General features: G+C 47.4%; 1 protein-coding gene across 1 annotated transcript in view; it reads left to right on the top strand.

Moving 5' to 3' along the window:
• Window positions 1-13,744, top strand: part of LAMB4 (laminin subunit beta 4) — a 304,586-nt gene that overhangs the window by 31,849 nt on the left and 258,993 nt on the right. The window contains 3 exon segments of the mRNA XM_030216762.1: window positions 2,065-2,185; window positions 4,753-4,941; window positions 7,593-7,772. Of these exon segments, the coding sequence (XP_030072622.1) occupies window positions 2,065-2,185; window positions 4,753-4,941; window positions 7,593-7,772 (490 nt within the window).

Raw genomic sequence — 13,744 nt, 5'->3', positions numbered from 1 at the left:
TTATATGCACCATGGCTGGTGTAGGGGGTGTGGTTAATGTGGGTGTGACTATCATAGGGGTGGAGCCATATGTGGTGACCCCGCCCATAATGAGTACCGGCACCTTTTTTTCTACAAAAAAAGCACTGGCTATAGTAATGGTGTAGACTTGTGGGCGGTGGGTTTTGAGGGGGATTTGGGGGGCTCAACACCCAAGGGAAGGGTGCTATGCACCTGGGAGCTCTTTTACCTTTTTTTTTTGTTTTTGTAAAAGTGCCCTCTAGGGTGCCCGGTTGGTGTCCTGGCATGTGAGGGGGACCAGTGCACTACGACTCCTGGCCCCTCCCACGAAAAAATGCCTTGGATTTATTCGTTTTTGAGCTGGGCGCTTTCATTTTCCATTATCACTGAAAAACAAAAACGCCCAGCTCACAAATTGTTGAATAAAACATGGACGTCTATTTTTTTCGAAAATACGGTTCGGTCCGCCCCTTCACGGACCCGTTCTCGGAGATAAACGCCCATGGAGATAGACGTTTTTGTTCAATTATGCCCCTCTTTGGGAACTATGCAGTAATGTACCCTAGCTCTGACCACTAGGTGTCATCATTGTTCAATGTCTGACTTTCTCTCCCTACCCAAGGACTGAGAATACTGCCTCCAAAGCATTCCCAACCCTGATAGACAGAAGTAGCAGAAGACGTAAGCCAGTAGTAAACCTGAGATCTCTCCAGATGGCAGTGGACAGCACTCCCACTGAGCCACCAGACTGGCCTTTTGGACAGTGTTCTAATTTTAAATTTTAAAAAAAAAATAACATTATTTACTGTGCTTTGCAATTCTCTCACAGCTACCCAGTCCCAGAACTCAAACTGAGATTCTTAAAGTGACTTAATATAACAAAAGAGAGGGAACGAAGTACAAACTAAAGTCCAAACAAAAAAAACAGCACCATGGGCCTTTAAAAATGGAACACAGTTCTTTAATGAATGAGCCTTGACAAAAAGACCCGACATGGGCCGTGTTTCAGTGACTAGCACCTGCGTCAGGGGTCACAGTGATGACGTGGAAAACTTGGGGAATAACTCGAATATATTCCTCTACAATATATTATTCCTTACCCCACGTCTCATGTAGTAAAAGCTACAAAGCACCAAGGCACTTTCACTTTCTGTATCCACTATTCACTTTCTGTATATTGTAGAGGAATATATTCGAGTTATTCCCCAAGTTTTCCACGTCATCACTGTGACCCCTGACGCAGGTGCTAATCACCGAAACACGGCCCGTGTCGGGTCTTTTTGTTAAGGCTCATTCATTAAAGAACTGTGTTCCATTTTTAAAGGCCCATGGTGCTGTTTTTTTTTTTGTTTGTTTAAAGTGACTTAATGTCATGTGTTAAGCAACGTGGATAGGACTAGAAGCTGCACCCCCTACATCCTCTACTGCTGTGTTCTGTTGAGAAGATCACAGTTCCATACTCCAAGCAGAATCAAAATATGGCAGTAGAAAAGAGAATGAAGCATCAAGATAACACATTGGTGTCGGGTACGCTGGCGATTTGGTTACTCAGTTTTTACACAGCATTTGTTCATATAAGTTTCTCCAGAATGTATTGCATATATTTGTTTTTCTGCACTACTTTGCACACATTTGATTTAACATCAAGAGAAGACTGAGCAGTTTACACCTGATGAAGGCTTTCTAGCCAAAACACAGACTGTGTAGAGTTTACTTGGCTGGGACTTATTAAAACCACGTAGACTCAAGACTATGTCATCTTGATGCTTCAATCTCTTCCACTCCTGTGACTGCTACATTTGAATTGTTGTGTGGAAGTTTTGGGTTTTCTCTTGGTATTTGGGGTAGAAAAGAACCCACCTGCTCCACCCAGTCTGCCCATTTCGCATTAAGTAAAAGTGTAAAAAGAGTCTTTCTATTTGTGCCGTAATCTAAAACTTCTATTAGAACAAAAAACGTAACACACCAGCATCAAGTGGAAACTGTACTAAGAAGAAGTCAGCCAGTCCTGTATCATAAATTAAAACAGGATCCAGTTATAATATCTCTTCATCTTCTTGACAGGTTCATGGCAGATGTATTTGTCAGCACAACACTGATGGGGTAAACTGTGAAAGATGCAAGGAGTTTTACAATGATGTACCATGGAGGCCAGCACAGGGGCAGCAAAACAGCACTTGCAAAAGTATGTTAAAATGCATCATCAAGGCTATTGTTTTAATAAACATTAGGTTGGCACATTGAATTTCCAAAATGTAAGCTTTAGGATACAAGATGGAATGTAGGGAATATGCTAAAAGTCAAATATTGAAAACAGAAGATGACAGGAAATAGAGTTGGATCTACAAGGACATTATCCTGCTTATAATCGAACGAGAAAAACGCCCAAGTTCCGACCTAAATTGGGAGATGGACGTTTATCTCACAAAAATGAATAACACGGTATAATCGAAAGCCAAACTTGGACGTTTTCAACTGCACTCCATCGCGGAAGCGTACAAAGTTGACGGGGGCGTGTCGGAGGCGTGGTGAAGGCGGGACTGGGGCATGGTTATCACCCGAACAGAGATGGGCGCCTTTCATCGATAATGGAAAAAAAGTATGCGTTTGTAGCTAGAATTTAGGGCACTTTTCCTGGACCCTGTTTTTTCACGAATAAGGCCCCAAAAAGTTCCCTAAATGACCAGATTACCACCAGAGGGAATCGGGGATGACCTCCCCTGACTCCCCCAGTGGTCACTAACCCCCTCCCACCACAAAAAATGATGTTTCACAACTTTTTATTTGCACCCTCAAATGTCATACCCACCTCCCTGGCAGCAGTATGCAGGTCCCTGGAGCAGTTGTTAGGGGGTGCAGTGGACTTCAGGCAGGTGGACCCAGGCCCATCCCCCCCCTACCTGTTACAATTGTGCTGCTTAATGCTTAGTCGTCCAACCCCCCCCAAACCCACTGTACCCACATGTAGGTGCCCCCCTTCACCCCTTAGGGCTATAGTAATGGTGTAGTGTTGTGGGCAGTGGGTTTTGAGGGGGATTTGGGGGGCTCAACATACAAGGGAAGGGTGCTATGCACCTGGGAGCTCTTTTACCTTTTTTTTTGTTTTTGTAAAAGTGCCCTCTAGGGTGCCCGGTTGGTGTCCTGGCATGTGAGGGGGACCAGTGCACTACGAATCCTGGCCCCTCCCACGAACCAATGCCTTGGATTTATTCGTTTTTGAGCCGGGCGCTTTCATTTTCCATTATCGTTGAAAAGCAAAAACACCCAGCTCACAAATTGTCGAATAAAACATGGACGTCTATTTTTTTTCAAAAATACGGTTCGGTCCGCCCCTTCACGGACCCGTTCTCGGAGATAAACGCCCATGGAGATAGACGTTTTCGTTCGATTTTGCCCCTCTATGTACTAAAAATAACTGTTTTTACTACCATTCCCTAAAAACATACATGGGCATGGCCACACAGGACTACTCAATCAGCCACATACAACACACCTGAAGCCACAAAGATCCTAACCTGGTGGAAGAGCAGAATAAACAATGGGAACCCATGCTACCACACCTTATGAAGCACGGCCAGCACAGATGGGCAGGAGTTCTGGTAGTGGCAGTTCAAACTCTGCTGCCGAACATGTCTTATCAAAGGAAGGATGGGGATGAGAAAATGCAACAGCAGTGGAAGGGGAAAAGAGATGAGGGAGATACTTGGGAGAGGAAGGGGGAAGGATAGAGGCAGGTGCTGGGAATGGAAGGTGTTAAGAGATACGGGCTGGTTTGAACTTAACAGGCTAGCGCTGAATATCGGCTTGGTTGCTTAAAAATAAAACGGATATTGACTGCTGGTCACCAGAAACGGCCTAGCATTGAATATACGGGCTAACTCCCGCAGCCTGAATATCCAGCCCTAAGTGAAATGTTTTTGGACTATATTAATATATTTCTTGACTAGCCATGCCCTTGGTCAAAAGTAGCATAAGTGGCAGGAACAGGATTTGAACCCTGGCTCCTTAAGCTTATAGCCCATTGCTCCGGCCACTTCTTTTCCCTGCAATAGGCTACTCTGTCCTACAACACAGAACTATGACAAAATGCATTTTGTCTTGAAATAGACTGGGTGGGAAAAGGGGGCTTTAGGGAAAAAAAATCATTATATATCAGAATCTACTACAACACAGTGGAGATTCTTTTCATCTCTACTGTGTTATGGTGTAGCCGTACACCCCCACCCCACCCCCATTATACTTCCCTAAAGAATAGAGAGAAATACCACAGAGGATGTAATTTCATAAAATCATTATCATGTATATAATTTCTCTTATAAAATTACCCCCATGCATAACAGTACACGTAATTCTACTTGTGTGTGCATTTGGCATAGGTGTGTTCTGTGGTGAAATTTAGGCAAAGCATGGGTGGAGTTGTGATTTGCATGCACACTGTATAAAATATGCATAATCATGTATCTTTTACGCGTACACGTGGAGGTGTATTTCAAAGCACTTAGACTTACAAAGTTCCATAGTAACCTATGGAAATTTGTAAGTCTAAGTGCTTTGAAAAAGAGCCCCATAGGCACCTATATATCTTTGTAAAATAAGCCCAAACTAGGCATCCACTTGCCCTTAACACATCAGTAACCTATTATAAAATTACCTTCTTAATGGACAAAGTCAAGATGAAAGAATCTAAAGGGATGCTTGTGTACAAGAACCATCAGACTTCTAATGTGCAAGTTTTCTCTTTATCTCTTTCAGAGTGCAATTGCAATGGTCATTCTGAAAGATGCCGTTTTGACATGGCAGTGTATTTGGCTAATAATGGTATCAGTGGTGGAGTATGTGAAAACTGTGAGCACCATACAATGGGGCATCAGTGTGAGCTGTGTGAACCTTTCTATTACCAGGAACCAACACGAAATATTGTTGACCCCAACGCATGCATTTGTAAGATCTTCGTATTTTTTTTCTACTACTTTAAGCTGTTTCAAACTGTTCTGCAAGCCATCAGAAAACATTGTTCACCAACTACCTTTGCTATTCACGTGCTTTGAAGAAAATAATAATTATGTACCACCATAAGGCACAACCCACACAGAGAGACGCTCCGAGGAAACATTAACTGCTATGTGTGCAGATGTCTCCAAACTGGAATTAACAAAAACAGTATCGAAGTTATCATAGTAAATGAAATCCAACGTTGGCTGAAATTTTGCATTTTTAGAACAATTTCTAGCTTAATACAGTTACCCCAGCTACCTGCTGGATTTCTTTCAAGAAATTTTCCTTTCTTTTGAAGAGTAATAAGGCATTCCTTTTCTGCCACCTTGTGTATAGTGTATTTTTGTAGTCTTCTCCTACATGTGTTTCCCTATCATGTCCACAGTTCTGGCCTCCCCTTTACTGCTATCTCTCCAGTGCCCAGATGATAGAAAGCCCCACGCTGTTCCAAACAGCCCTAAAAATAGAGCTGGAACAGCGTGGGGCTTTACCGCCCCTATGAGCAGAGATAATAGCATGCCAATTTATGCACGCTATTATTTCTGATCATAGGGTAAAGTACAGGAGGATGAGCAAGCACTCAGGCACAATCCTCCTGCACTTGTTTGACAGGACTGGGCCAAAAGCCCAGATCTAGATCTGTCAAACACAGGGAATGGAGGTCCATAGGACCACCAGACCCCAAACAGCATGGCCCTGTGTCCCCACCAAACCCCCTTACATCCTTCCCCCAAAAAAGCCCTGCAAATCACAGCCCTCCCCAAACCTGGTGGTCTAGCAACCCTCTTTCCTGCCCCCCCCCCCCCCGAACCTTTGTTGGAGAAGGGAGGTATACTCCCTCCTCTTCCAGCAGTGCTGCCTTGAAAATGGCAGCGCCCAGCTCCGCCTAGTGCATCCTGGGATGGGTTGGGCAGGGCTCTCCAGCCCCCACCCCCGAACTTGAGTCAGTAGCCCCCTTGTCGCTGGGTCAGGGTTGGAATGGGGGCATGCTAGCATGCAAATGCATGCTGGACAAGGCTCACTATTCCTCCTCAATGGTATGCCAGCTCCAACCCACTTGTCTATCTGTTTTATATATTTAGCAACTGAATATCACCACTTAGACATATAAGTTATCCCCTAATTCCATATATGGCGCTCAAAATTGCATGTGCAAATTTGGACAGATGTCCAATTTGCATGCATAATTTAATTGCTTAATGATCCAATTAGCACCTGTAGTTGGGTGCTAACAATCAGTTATTGGCAATAATTGAAATTTTACGCACGCATCATTATAGTTGCTATTCTATAAAGATGCGCACATAAATTTTTCTGCGCAGGTCTGAAAAGGAGTGTGGCCATGGGTGAGTCAGGGGCGTTCCTGGAATTTGCATGCAGTGTTACAGAATAAGGCCAATCCTCACCTAATTTAGCCACAAAGATTTACACCAGGTTTCAAGTGGTGTAAAACCTCGTGCCAAACGCTATTCTGTAAAAGGCGCCCATCTTGGAGCACCCTTTAAAGAATAGCACTTAGCGCTCATTTTTTTTCAGCACTGATTTTTCAGCACCATATAAAGAATCTAACCCATGTTCAAGTCAAAGGAACCGACTCTGTGGGTACTGTGGGTGCTTGAGCACCTCCAATATTGAGAGAATTCCTTGTATGTGTCCCGAAAAGGGTTATTTCCATTGGGTTTAGCACCCCCAATAATTGTGAAAAGTTGGCTCCTATGGTTCAAGTGGCATCGCCTCCAGAACATTCCAAATCCTGCTCTGTTTTAAGACTCAGTTTTGGATGTATAACAAATTATGCATTCAAAATTATTCATTCAAACCCCAGGATTTTTTTTATTAAAGCACTTATGCAGCAGGCACCACGGCTGTTCTCATAAATACATTTGTATACTGACTTCATTGTGGGCTTCCTTTACAAAGTTGCGCTAGCAATTGCCATGCGGCAAATGAGAGGAAGCCCATAGGGATTGAATGGGCTTCCTCTCATTTCCCACACCGAGAATTGGTAGGGTGGCTTTTGTAAAAGAGGTGAGAATTTTCAAATGGTCTGCAATGGGACAAAGACCTTGGGTACCTTTTACTCCGTGGACTTAGCACCCATTTTCAAAGAGAAACTTCACATATACTTTCACTTTAAAATGTTGCAATTACAAGGTATACATGTGTGCACATACTTTCTCAGCAGGTAGATCTTTGTAGCATTCATATTTTAAAATCCAATATATGTGTGTGTACTTTCCTCCCCCAACCAAACCATGACACCTGAAATTCCTCCTCTTAATTGAGTGAAAAGTTCTCATGTGATGAAGCAATGAGCAAACTTTTAGTCTCATTGAGAGAGGGCAATTGATGTGGGTAAAACAACTTTTATCTATATAAAATCACTTTGACACTGACCACCCAATGCATTGCTAGATAGATCACTATCCATATGATTATGATTATTACATCTATTTTATCATGCAGTGCATCTTTTTATCCCTCTTTGCTGCCTATGTATTAGATATCAGTGGCATTATTGTTAAAGGACTCTGTCTAGTTTACATAGAAGAAAAAAATCTGTGTTTCTTTCTGACTTTATCTGTTTTATTCCATAGCCTGTGATTGTGACCCAGAAGGTACAATGCACAATGGAATTTGTCAAAGTCATACAGACTTGAGTCTTGGACTTGCTGCTGGTTCATGCCCGTGTAAGGAAAATGTAGAAGGAATCCGATGTGATACGTGCAAGCCTGGCTACTTTGGGCTGAACGCCAATAACCCCCTTGGCTGTCAACGTATGTATTTTATTTTTTATTTCTTATTTCTCATTTTTATATAATGCATTTCCCTGGAGGCTCCAAGGCAGTGAAGAATATTATAAAATAAAGCAATACAGTACACGCAGTGCAATAATAACAAATCAACACAACCAAATTTAACATTTAAAACAGCAGCAAAAAAAAAACCCTTTTAAAATCCAGAACAAGGTACTTCAAATAACTAAAAATCAGTTGTATTCTGCTTTATAGTGATATGTGATTTGTTGACAGTTATCTCTACAATAAGGTGATAAAGTGAAATACTCACCTGTAACAGGTGTTAAATTGTGAAGCGCTGCGTACGACTGGTAGCGCTATAGAAATGATTTGTAGTAGTAGTAGTAACAGTAGGACACAGAGTCGGCAGGCGGGAAGGCATGCTCACATATGCAGTCAGTCAGGCCTGCCAAAGGTTTCAAGGATATTCTGAACGCTAGGCAGCGTCTGTTCTGGGGCTCCATTGGTAATCTAGTGTCCTACCTGTCCTCAGAGAAAGAATAAGATTGGCCACTGTTGGAAACAGGATACTGGGCTAGATGAACCATTGGTCTGATCCAGTACGGCTATTCTTATGTTCAGGTCCAACTGTAGGCTCCAAGAAGCAAAGCGTTGTTGTGATGAAATTGAGGATGAGTTACAGTTTATGTCACTTGATGTTGAGACTTACACTTCTTGTGTTAAATGCTGCTCTTTTTCACACTAGTTCATTTAATCTCAGTTACCAAAATGGCTAAAGAAAGTGTGTTCCCATAGTAAATGTTAATGGGCACAGCCAGTTTGGCTATAAAGAACATAGAAAGAGTCATTTAGAACAGAGTTCCTAGATTAAGTGGGCTGGAAGACGTCTATTTTGGTGTTCCTTTATAAGATAACTAGTAAAAAAGGCCCTTTTCTGTTTGAAAGGAAACGGGCGCTAGCAAGGTTTTCCTCTGAGTGTGTATGTTTGAGAGAGTGTATGTGAGAGTGACTGTGTGAGAGAGGCTTCTGTTCCTGCTGCTGTGCATTCCCCGTGTTGTGCTGATTCGCTGCTCCCTGTATCATGGATCCGCCCCTCTCCCTTCTACTGGCTAATCTGATGTGGGTTGTGTGACGTCACTATTATCTACTCCAACTCCAGACCACCTCCAAAGGATCCACGGTTCCAGGCAGCCTCAGAATGTTGGAGGTGAGAATTATTATATAGGATTCCATATCATCAAGCTGATCAATCCATAGACTGGTGGGTTGTGTCCATCTACCAGCAGGTGGAGATAGAGAGCAAACTTTTGCCTCCCTATATGTGGTCATGTGCTGCCGGAAACTCCTCAGTATGTTCTCTATCTCAGCAGGTGGTGGTCACACACAGCAGCAGCTCTGGCTAGGCCTCCAAGCCTAATCCTTAGGTTTTGTTGAGGCCTGGGGTTGAGGGCTCTTTTGAGCAAGTGCAAACCTGGTGGTGCCAGGTCCCCTCCTTTTCTCCCCCCTCCCGCTGGCTCCGTTTAAAAAAAAAAAAAAAAAAAATTTTAAACGTCTTTAAAGGCGTTTAATTCGACGTTTCTTTAAACGTTCATTGCAGCTACTCACTGGGACACCAGTTCGTTACAGCTCGGAGCGGCAAGCAGGTAATTTTACCTTTTTATAGCGGGCAGGGGGTTCCCCGATTCTTCTCCTCGTGGCAATGGCGTCGGAGGGCGAGGGCGCAAAGGGTCGCTCCCCGGATCGCTGGAGCGCTTCTAGAGGGGATGCGGGGGTTTTACAACCTGATTCGCCCTTGATGGGTGATAGTTTAGTGACCGATGAATGTCCCGGTCGTTCCTCCGGCGTGGCGGTTTTTTCCCGCCATAAACGCCCATCCCCCGCTCCTCGCCTCCGCCATCTTGGCCGGCCACGCGGCTCGGACGGCTTCTTCGGGGCCGCCCTTGAGGTTGGAGACATTAATGCCATGAACGCCCTTAATTTGGGCGACGGCACAAAAGCGGCTAAAGTTAAGCGCCGTTCTTCCCGCGCGGCTCCTTCACGGAGTTTCGCGCCGGACGCCATTTTGGATGCGCAGCATGTCTCTCCCCCGCTATTGCGAGCGCCGGTTGAGAGTGCGTCTAGGGCTGTTGCCCAGGCTGCGGAAGTGCACAGTCTGGGGGGTTTCTCCCCCGAGTTTGTTTTGCTGCTGCATCAGGCTTTCCTCATGCAAACGCTGCCCCTGCTCCCTCTTCTGATAAAGAGGTTGAGGTTCCCAGAGGTAAACGCCCTCGGGTTGATTTCCAGGCCTTGGAGGACTTTTGTCTCCTCCGATGTAGATGAGGGCAGCGTGTCTGAGGTCTCCCAACGATCCTTTGCGGATTCCTTGGAGGAGATAGATCCCCGCTCGGATGGAGCGGATGACCCCTCTGCAGCGCGGCTTTTTAGCCCAGAGGATTTGCCCAACCTGTTGTTACAGGCCATGGACACTTTGAAGATTTCCTCTCCGGAGGATGTCTCTCCCTCAGCCCCTGTTGGCTCTGCCATTATGCTGGGGACGAAGCGCCCGCCTAGAACCTTCCACGTGCATGATGCCATGCACACCTTAATTGCGGCTCAATGGGATGTCCCGGAAACGAGCCTTAAAGTGGCTAGGGCTATGTCCCGCCTCTATCCTTTGGCTGTGAGTGAACGTGAGGCCTATCTGTGGCCTACCGTGGATTCTTTAATCACTGCGGTGACTAAGAAAACGGCGTTGCCGGTGGAAGGTGGCACGGCCCTAAAGGACGCCCAAGACAGAAGATTGGAGGCGGCCTTAAGGTCGTCCTTTGAGGCAGCTGCTTTAAGTTTGCAGGCCTCAGTTTGCGGCTCCTATGTGGCCAGGGCGTGCCGGACTATGGTGCAGCGGGCTTCCCCCTCGGATCATTCCTTGAGGGCTGATTGGCCGGCCCTGGAATCGGGCTTAGCCTATTTGGCAGCCTTGCTGTATGATGTCTGGAGAGCCTCAGCTAAAGGCATGGCTCAGACAGTCTCTGCGCGGCGGTGGCTTTGGCTGAAACATTGGTCTGCTGACCACGCCTCTAAATCCCGCCTGGCTAGATTGCCTTTTAAAGGCAAGCTGCTCTTTGGGGTCGAGCTGGACAAAATCGTGACCGATCTCGGCACGTCTAAGGGCAAGAAATTACCAGAGGTCAGGGCTCGGGTTAGTACTCGTCCCGATACCTCCAGAGGACGGTTGCAGGAAGCCCATCGGTACCGCCCGGGCAAGTCGGGTTCCTCTGCCCCCTCTTCCTTCAAGAGGAATTTCTCCCCCAAGCAGCATTCCTTTCGCAGATACCGCCGTCCCGGAGGTGCTCCCTCCGGTCCTCCCCCAGGGTCTCGTACCCAATGACGGGGCCTTGGTCCACGCCCCAGTGCAGATTGGAGGACGGGTGTCCTCGTTTCTGGGCGAGTGGACCACTATAACTTCAGACGCGTGGGTGCTGGAAGTCATCAGAGACGGCTACAAGCTAGAGTTCTGCCAACCCTTAAGAGACGGGTTTGTACTCTCTCCCTGCAAGTCTCCGGTCAAGCTGTGGTAGTGCAGCAGACCTTGGACAACCTGATCCGCCTGGGTGCGGTCGTTCCGGTGCCAAAAAATCAGTTTGGCAAGGGACGTTACTCCATTTACTTTGTGGTTCCAAAGAAAGGAGGTTCTGTCCGGCCTATCCTCGACCTCAAAGGGGTCAATCGGGCCTGGAAAGTGAGGCACTTTCGCATGGAGACTCTCCGCTCTGTTATAGCGGCAGTGAAGGCAGGAGAGTTCTTGGCTTCCTTGGACATCAAGGAAGCGTACCTGCATATTCCCATCTGGCCTCCTCTCCAACGCTTTCTGCGTTTTACAGTCCTGAGACGACACTTCCAGTTCAGAGCCCTCCCTTTCGGGTTGGCTACTGCTCCGCGGACCTTTTCCAAAGTAATGGGGGTCATAGCGGCCTTCCTGCTAAAGGAAGGAGTACAAGTCCATCCTTATCTGGACGACTGGTTGATCCGAGCCCCCTCTTATGCAGAGTGCGGCAAAGCTATGGACCGGGTAGTTGCTCTTTTGAGCTCCCTGGGATGGATCATCAACTGGAAGAAGAGCCAGCTGCGCCCGACTCAGTCCCTGGTGTATCTGGGAGTTCGATTCGACACCCAAGTGGGCAGAGTGTTCCTGCCAGACAATCGGATTGTCAAGCTTCAGGCTCAGGTGGACTAGTTCCTAGTAGCCTCTCCTATTCGGGCTTGGGACTACGTGCAGCTGTTGGGCTCTATGACGGCCACGATGGAAGTAGTGCCCTGGGCCAGGGCTCATATGAGACCACTACAGCTATCTCTGCTGCTGCGCTGGACTCCGATGTCGGAGGATTATGCTGTGCGCCTTCCCGTGGACCCAGCAGTGCGCAAGGCGCTGAGCTGGTGGACGCAGACAGACAAGTTGTCTGCAGGATTGCCTCTGGTGACCCCAGAGTGGATTGTCGTCACGACAGACGCCTCTTTGATGGGCTGGGGAGCCCACTGCTTGGGAAGGACAGCGCAGGGGCTCTAGTCTCCTGCAGAGGCAAGTGGTCTATCAACCTCCTGGAACTCAGAGCCATTCGGTTGGTGTTATTCGAGTTCATCCCGGTACTGGTGTTGAAGCCTGTACGGGTCCTGTCGGACAATGCCACGGCTGTGGCCTATATCAACCGCCAGGGAGGTACCAAGAGCGCCCCTCTAGCCAGGAGGCTATGAGTCTTTGCCAGTGGGCGGAAGCGAACCTGGAGCAGCTTTCAGCGGCCCACATTGCCGGAGTCATGAATGTCAAGGCGGACTTTCTCAGTCGCCATACCTTGGAGCCCGGAGAGTGGCAACTATCTGCTCAGGCGTTCTTGGACATCACGAAGCGCTGGGGCCAGCCGAGCCTAGATCTGATGGCGTCATCGGCCAATGGCCAAGTGCCGCGCTTTTTCAGCAGAGGACGGGACCCTCGATCCCTGGGAGTAGATGCTCTTCTCCAACAGTGGCCGACACAAGAGCTCCTCTATGTGTTCCCGCCCTGGCCCATGTTGGGCAGGGTGCTAGACCGGGTGGCAAAGCATCCCGGCAGGGTAATCCTGGTGGGTCCGGATTGGCCCAGACGTCCCTGGTATGCGGACTTGTTCAGGCTCTCAGTCGACGATCCTCTGCGGCTGTCAGTGGAGCAGGGCCTGTTACATCAGGGTCCCGTGGTGATGGAGGATCCCTCTCCCTTTGGTCTTACGGCCTGGCTATTGAGCGGCAGCGTCTGAGGAAGAAGGGCTTCTCAGACAAGGTCATCGCCACTATGCTGAGAGCGAGGAAGCGCTCTACTTCTACTGCTTACGCCAGGGTTTGGCGTATCTTTGCAGCATGGTGTGAAGCAGGCTCACTTTCTCCCTTCACTGCTCCAATTTCTTCAGTGTTGGCGTTCCTGCAAGAAGGTCTGGAGAAAGGCCTGTCGCTCAGTTCCCTTAAAGTCCAGGTAGCGGCTCTGGCTTGCTTCAGGGGCCGCCTGAAGGGTGCTTCCCTGGCTTCGCAGCCAGATGTGGTGCGCTTTCTCAAGGGAGTTAATCACCTGCGCCCTCCTCTGCACTCAGTGGTGCCTGCGTGGAATCTCAACCTGGTGCTAAGAGCATTGCAGAAGCCGCCTTTCGAACCCTTGTCGAGGGCATCTCTGAAAGACCTGACGTTGAAAGCAGTCTTTTTGGTGGCTATCACTTCAGCCAGAAGAGTTTCCGAGCTCCAGGCGCTCTCATGTCGAGAGCCTTTTCTGCAGTTCACTGAGGCAGGAGTGACTATTCGCACAGTGTCTCCCTTCCTTTCGTAGGGAGGACTACCCAGAGGAGTACTCCGCTCTTGAATATCTGGATGTGAGACGAGTCATCATCAGATACTTGGAAGTGACCAATGATTTCCGGAAATCGGATCATCTGTTTGTCCTGTTTGCAGGTCCTCGTAAGGGTCTGCAGGCTGCTAAGCCTACAGTGGCAAGATGG

The sequence above is a fragment of the Microcaecilia unicolor genome, chromosome 10, assembly GCF_901765095.1.
Source record: "Microcaecilia unicolor chromosome 10, aMicUni1.1, whole genome shotgun sequence".
In the NCBI taxonomy this organism is placed as follows: Eukaryota; Metazoa; Chordata; class Amphibia; order Gymnophiona; family Siphonopidae; genus Microcaecilia; species Microcaecilia unicolor.
The sequence above is the reverse complement of the archived record's forward strand: the minus strand, read 5'-3'. Positions and strand labels throughout refer to the sequence as shown.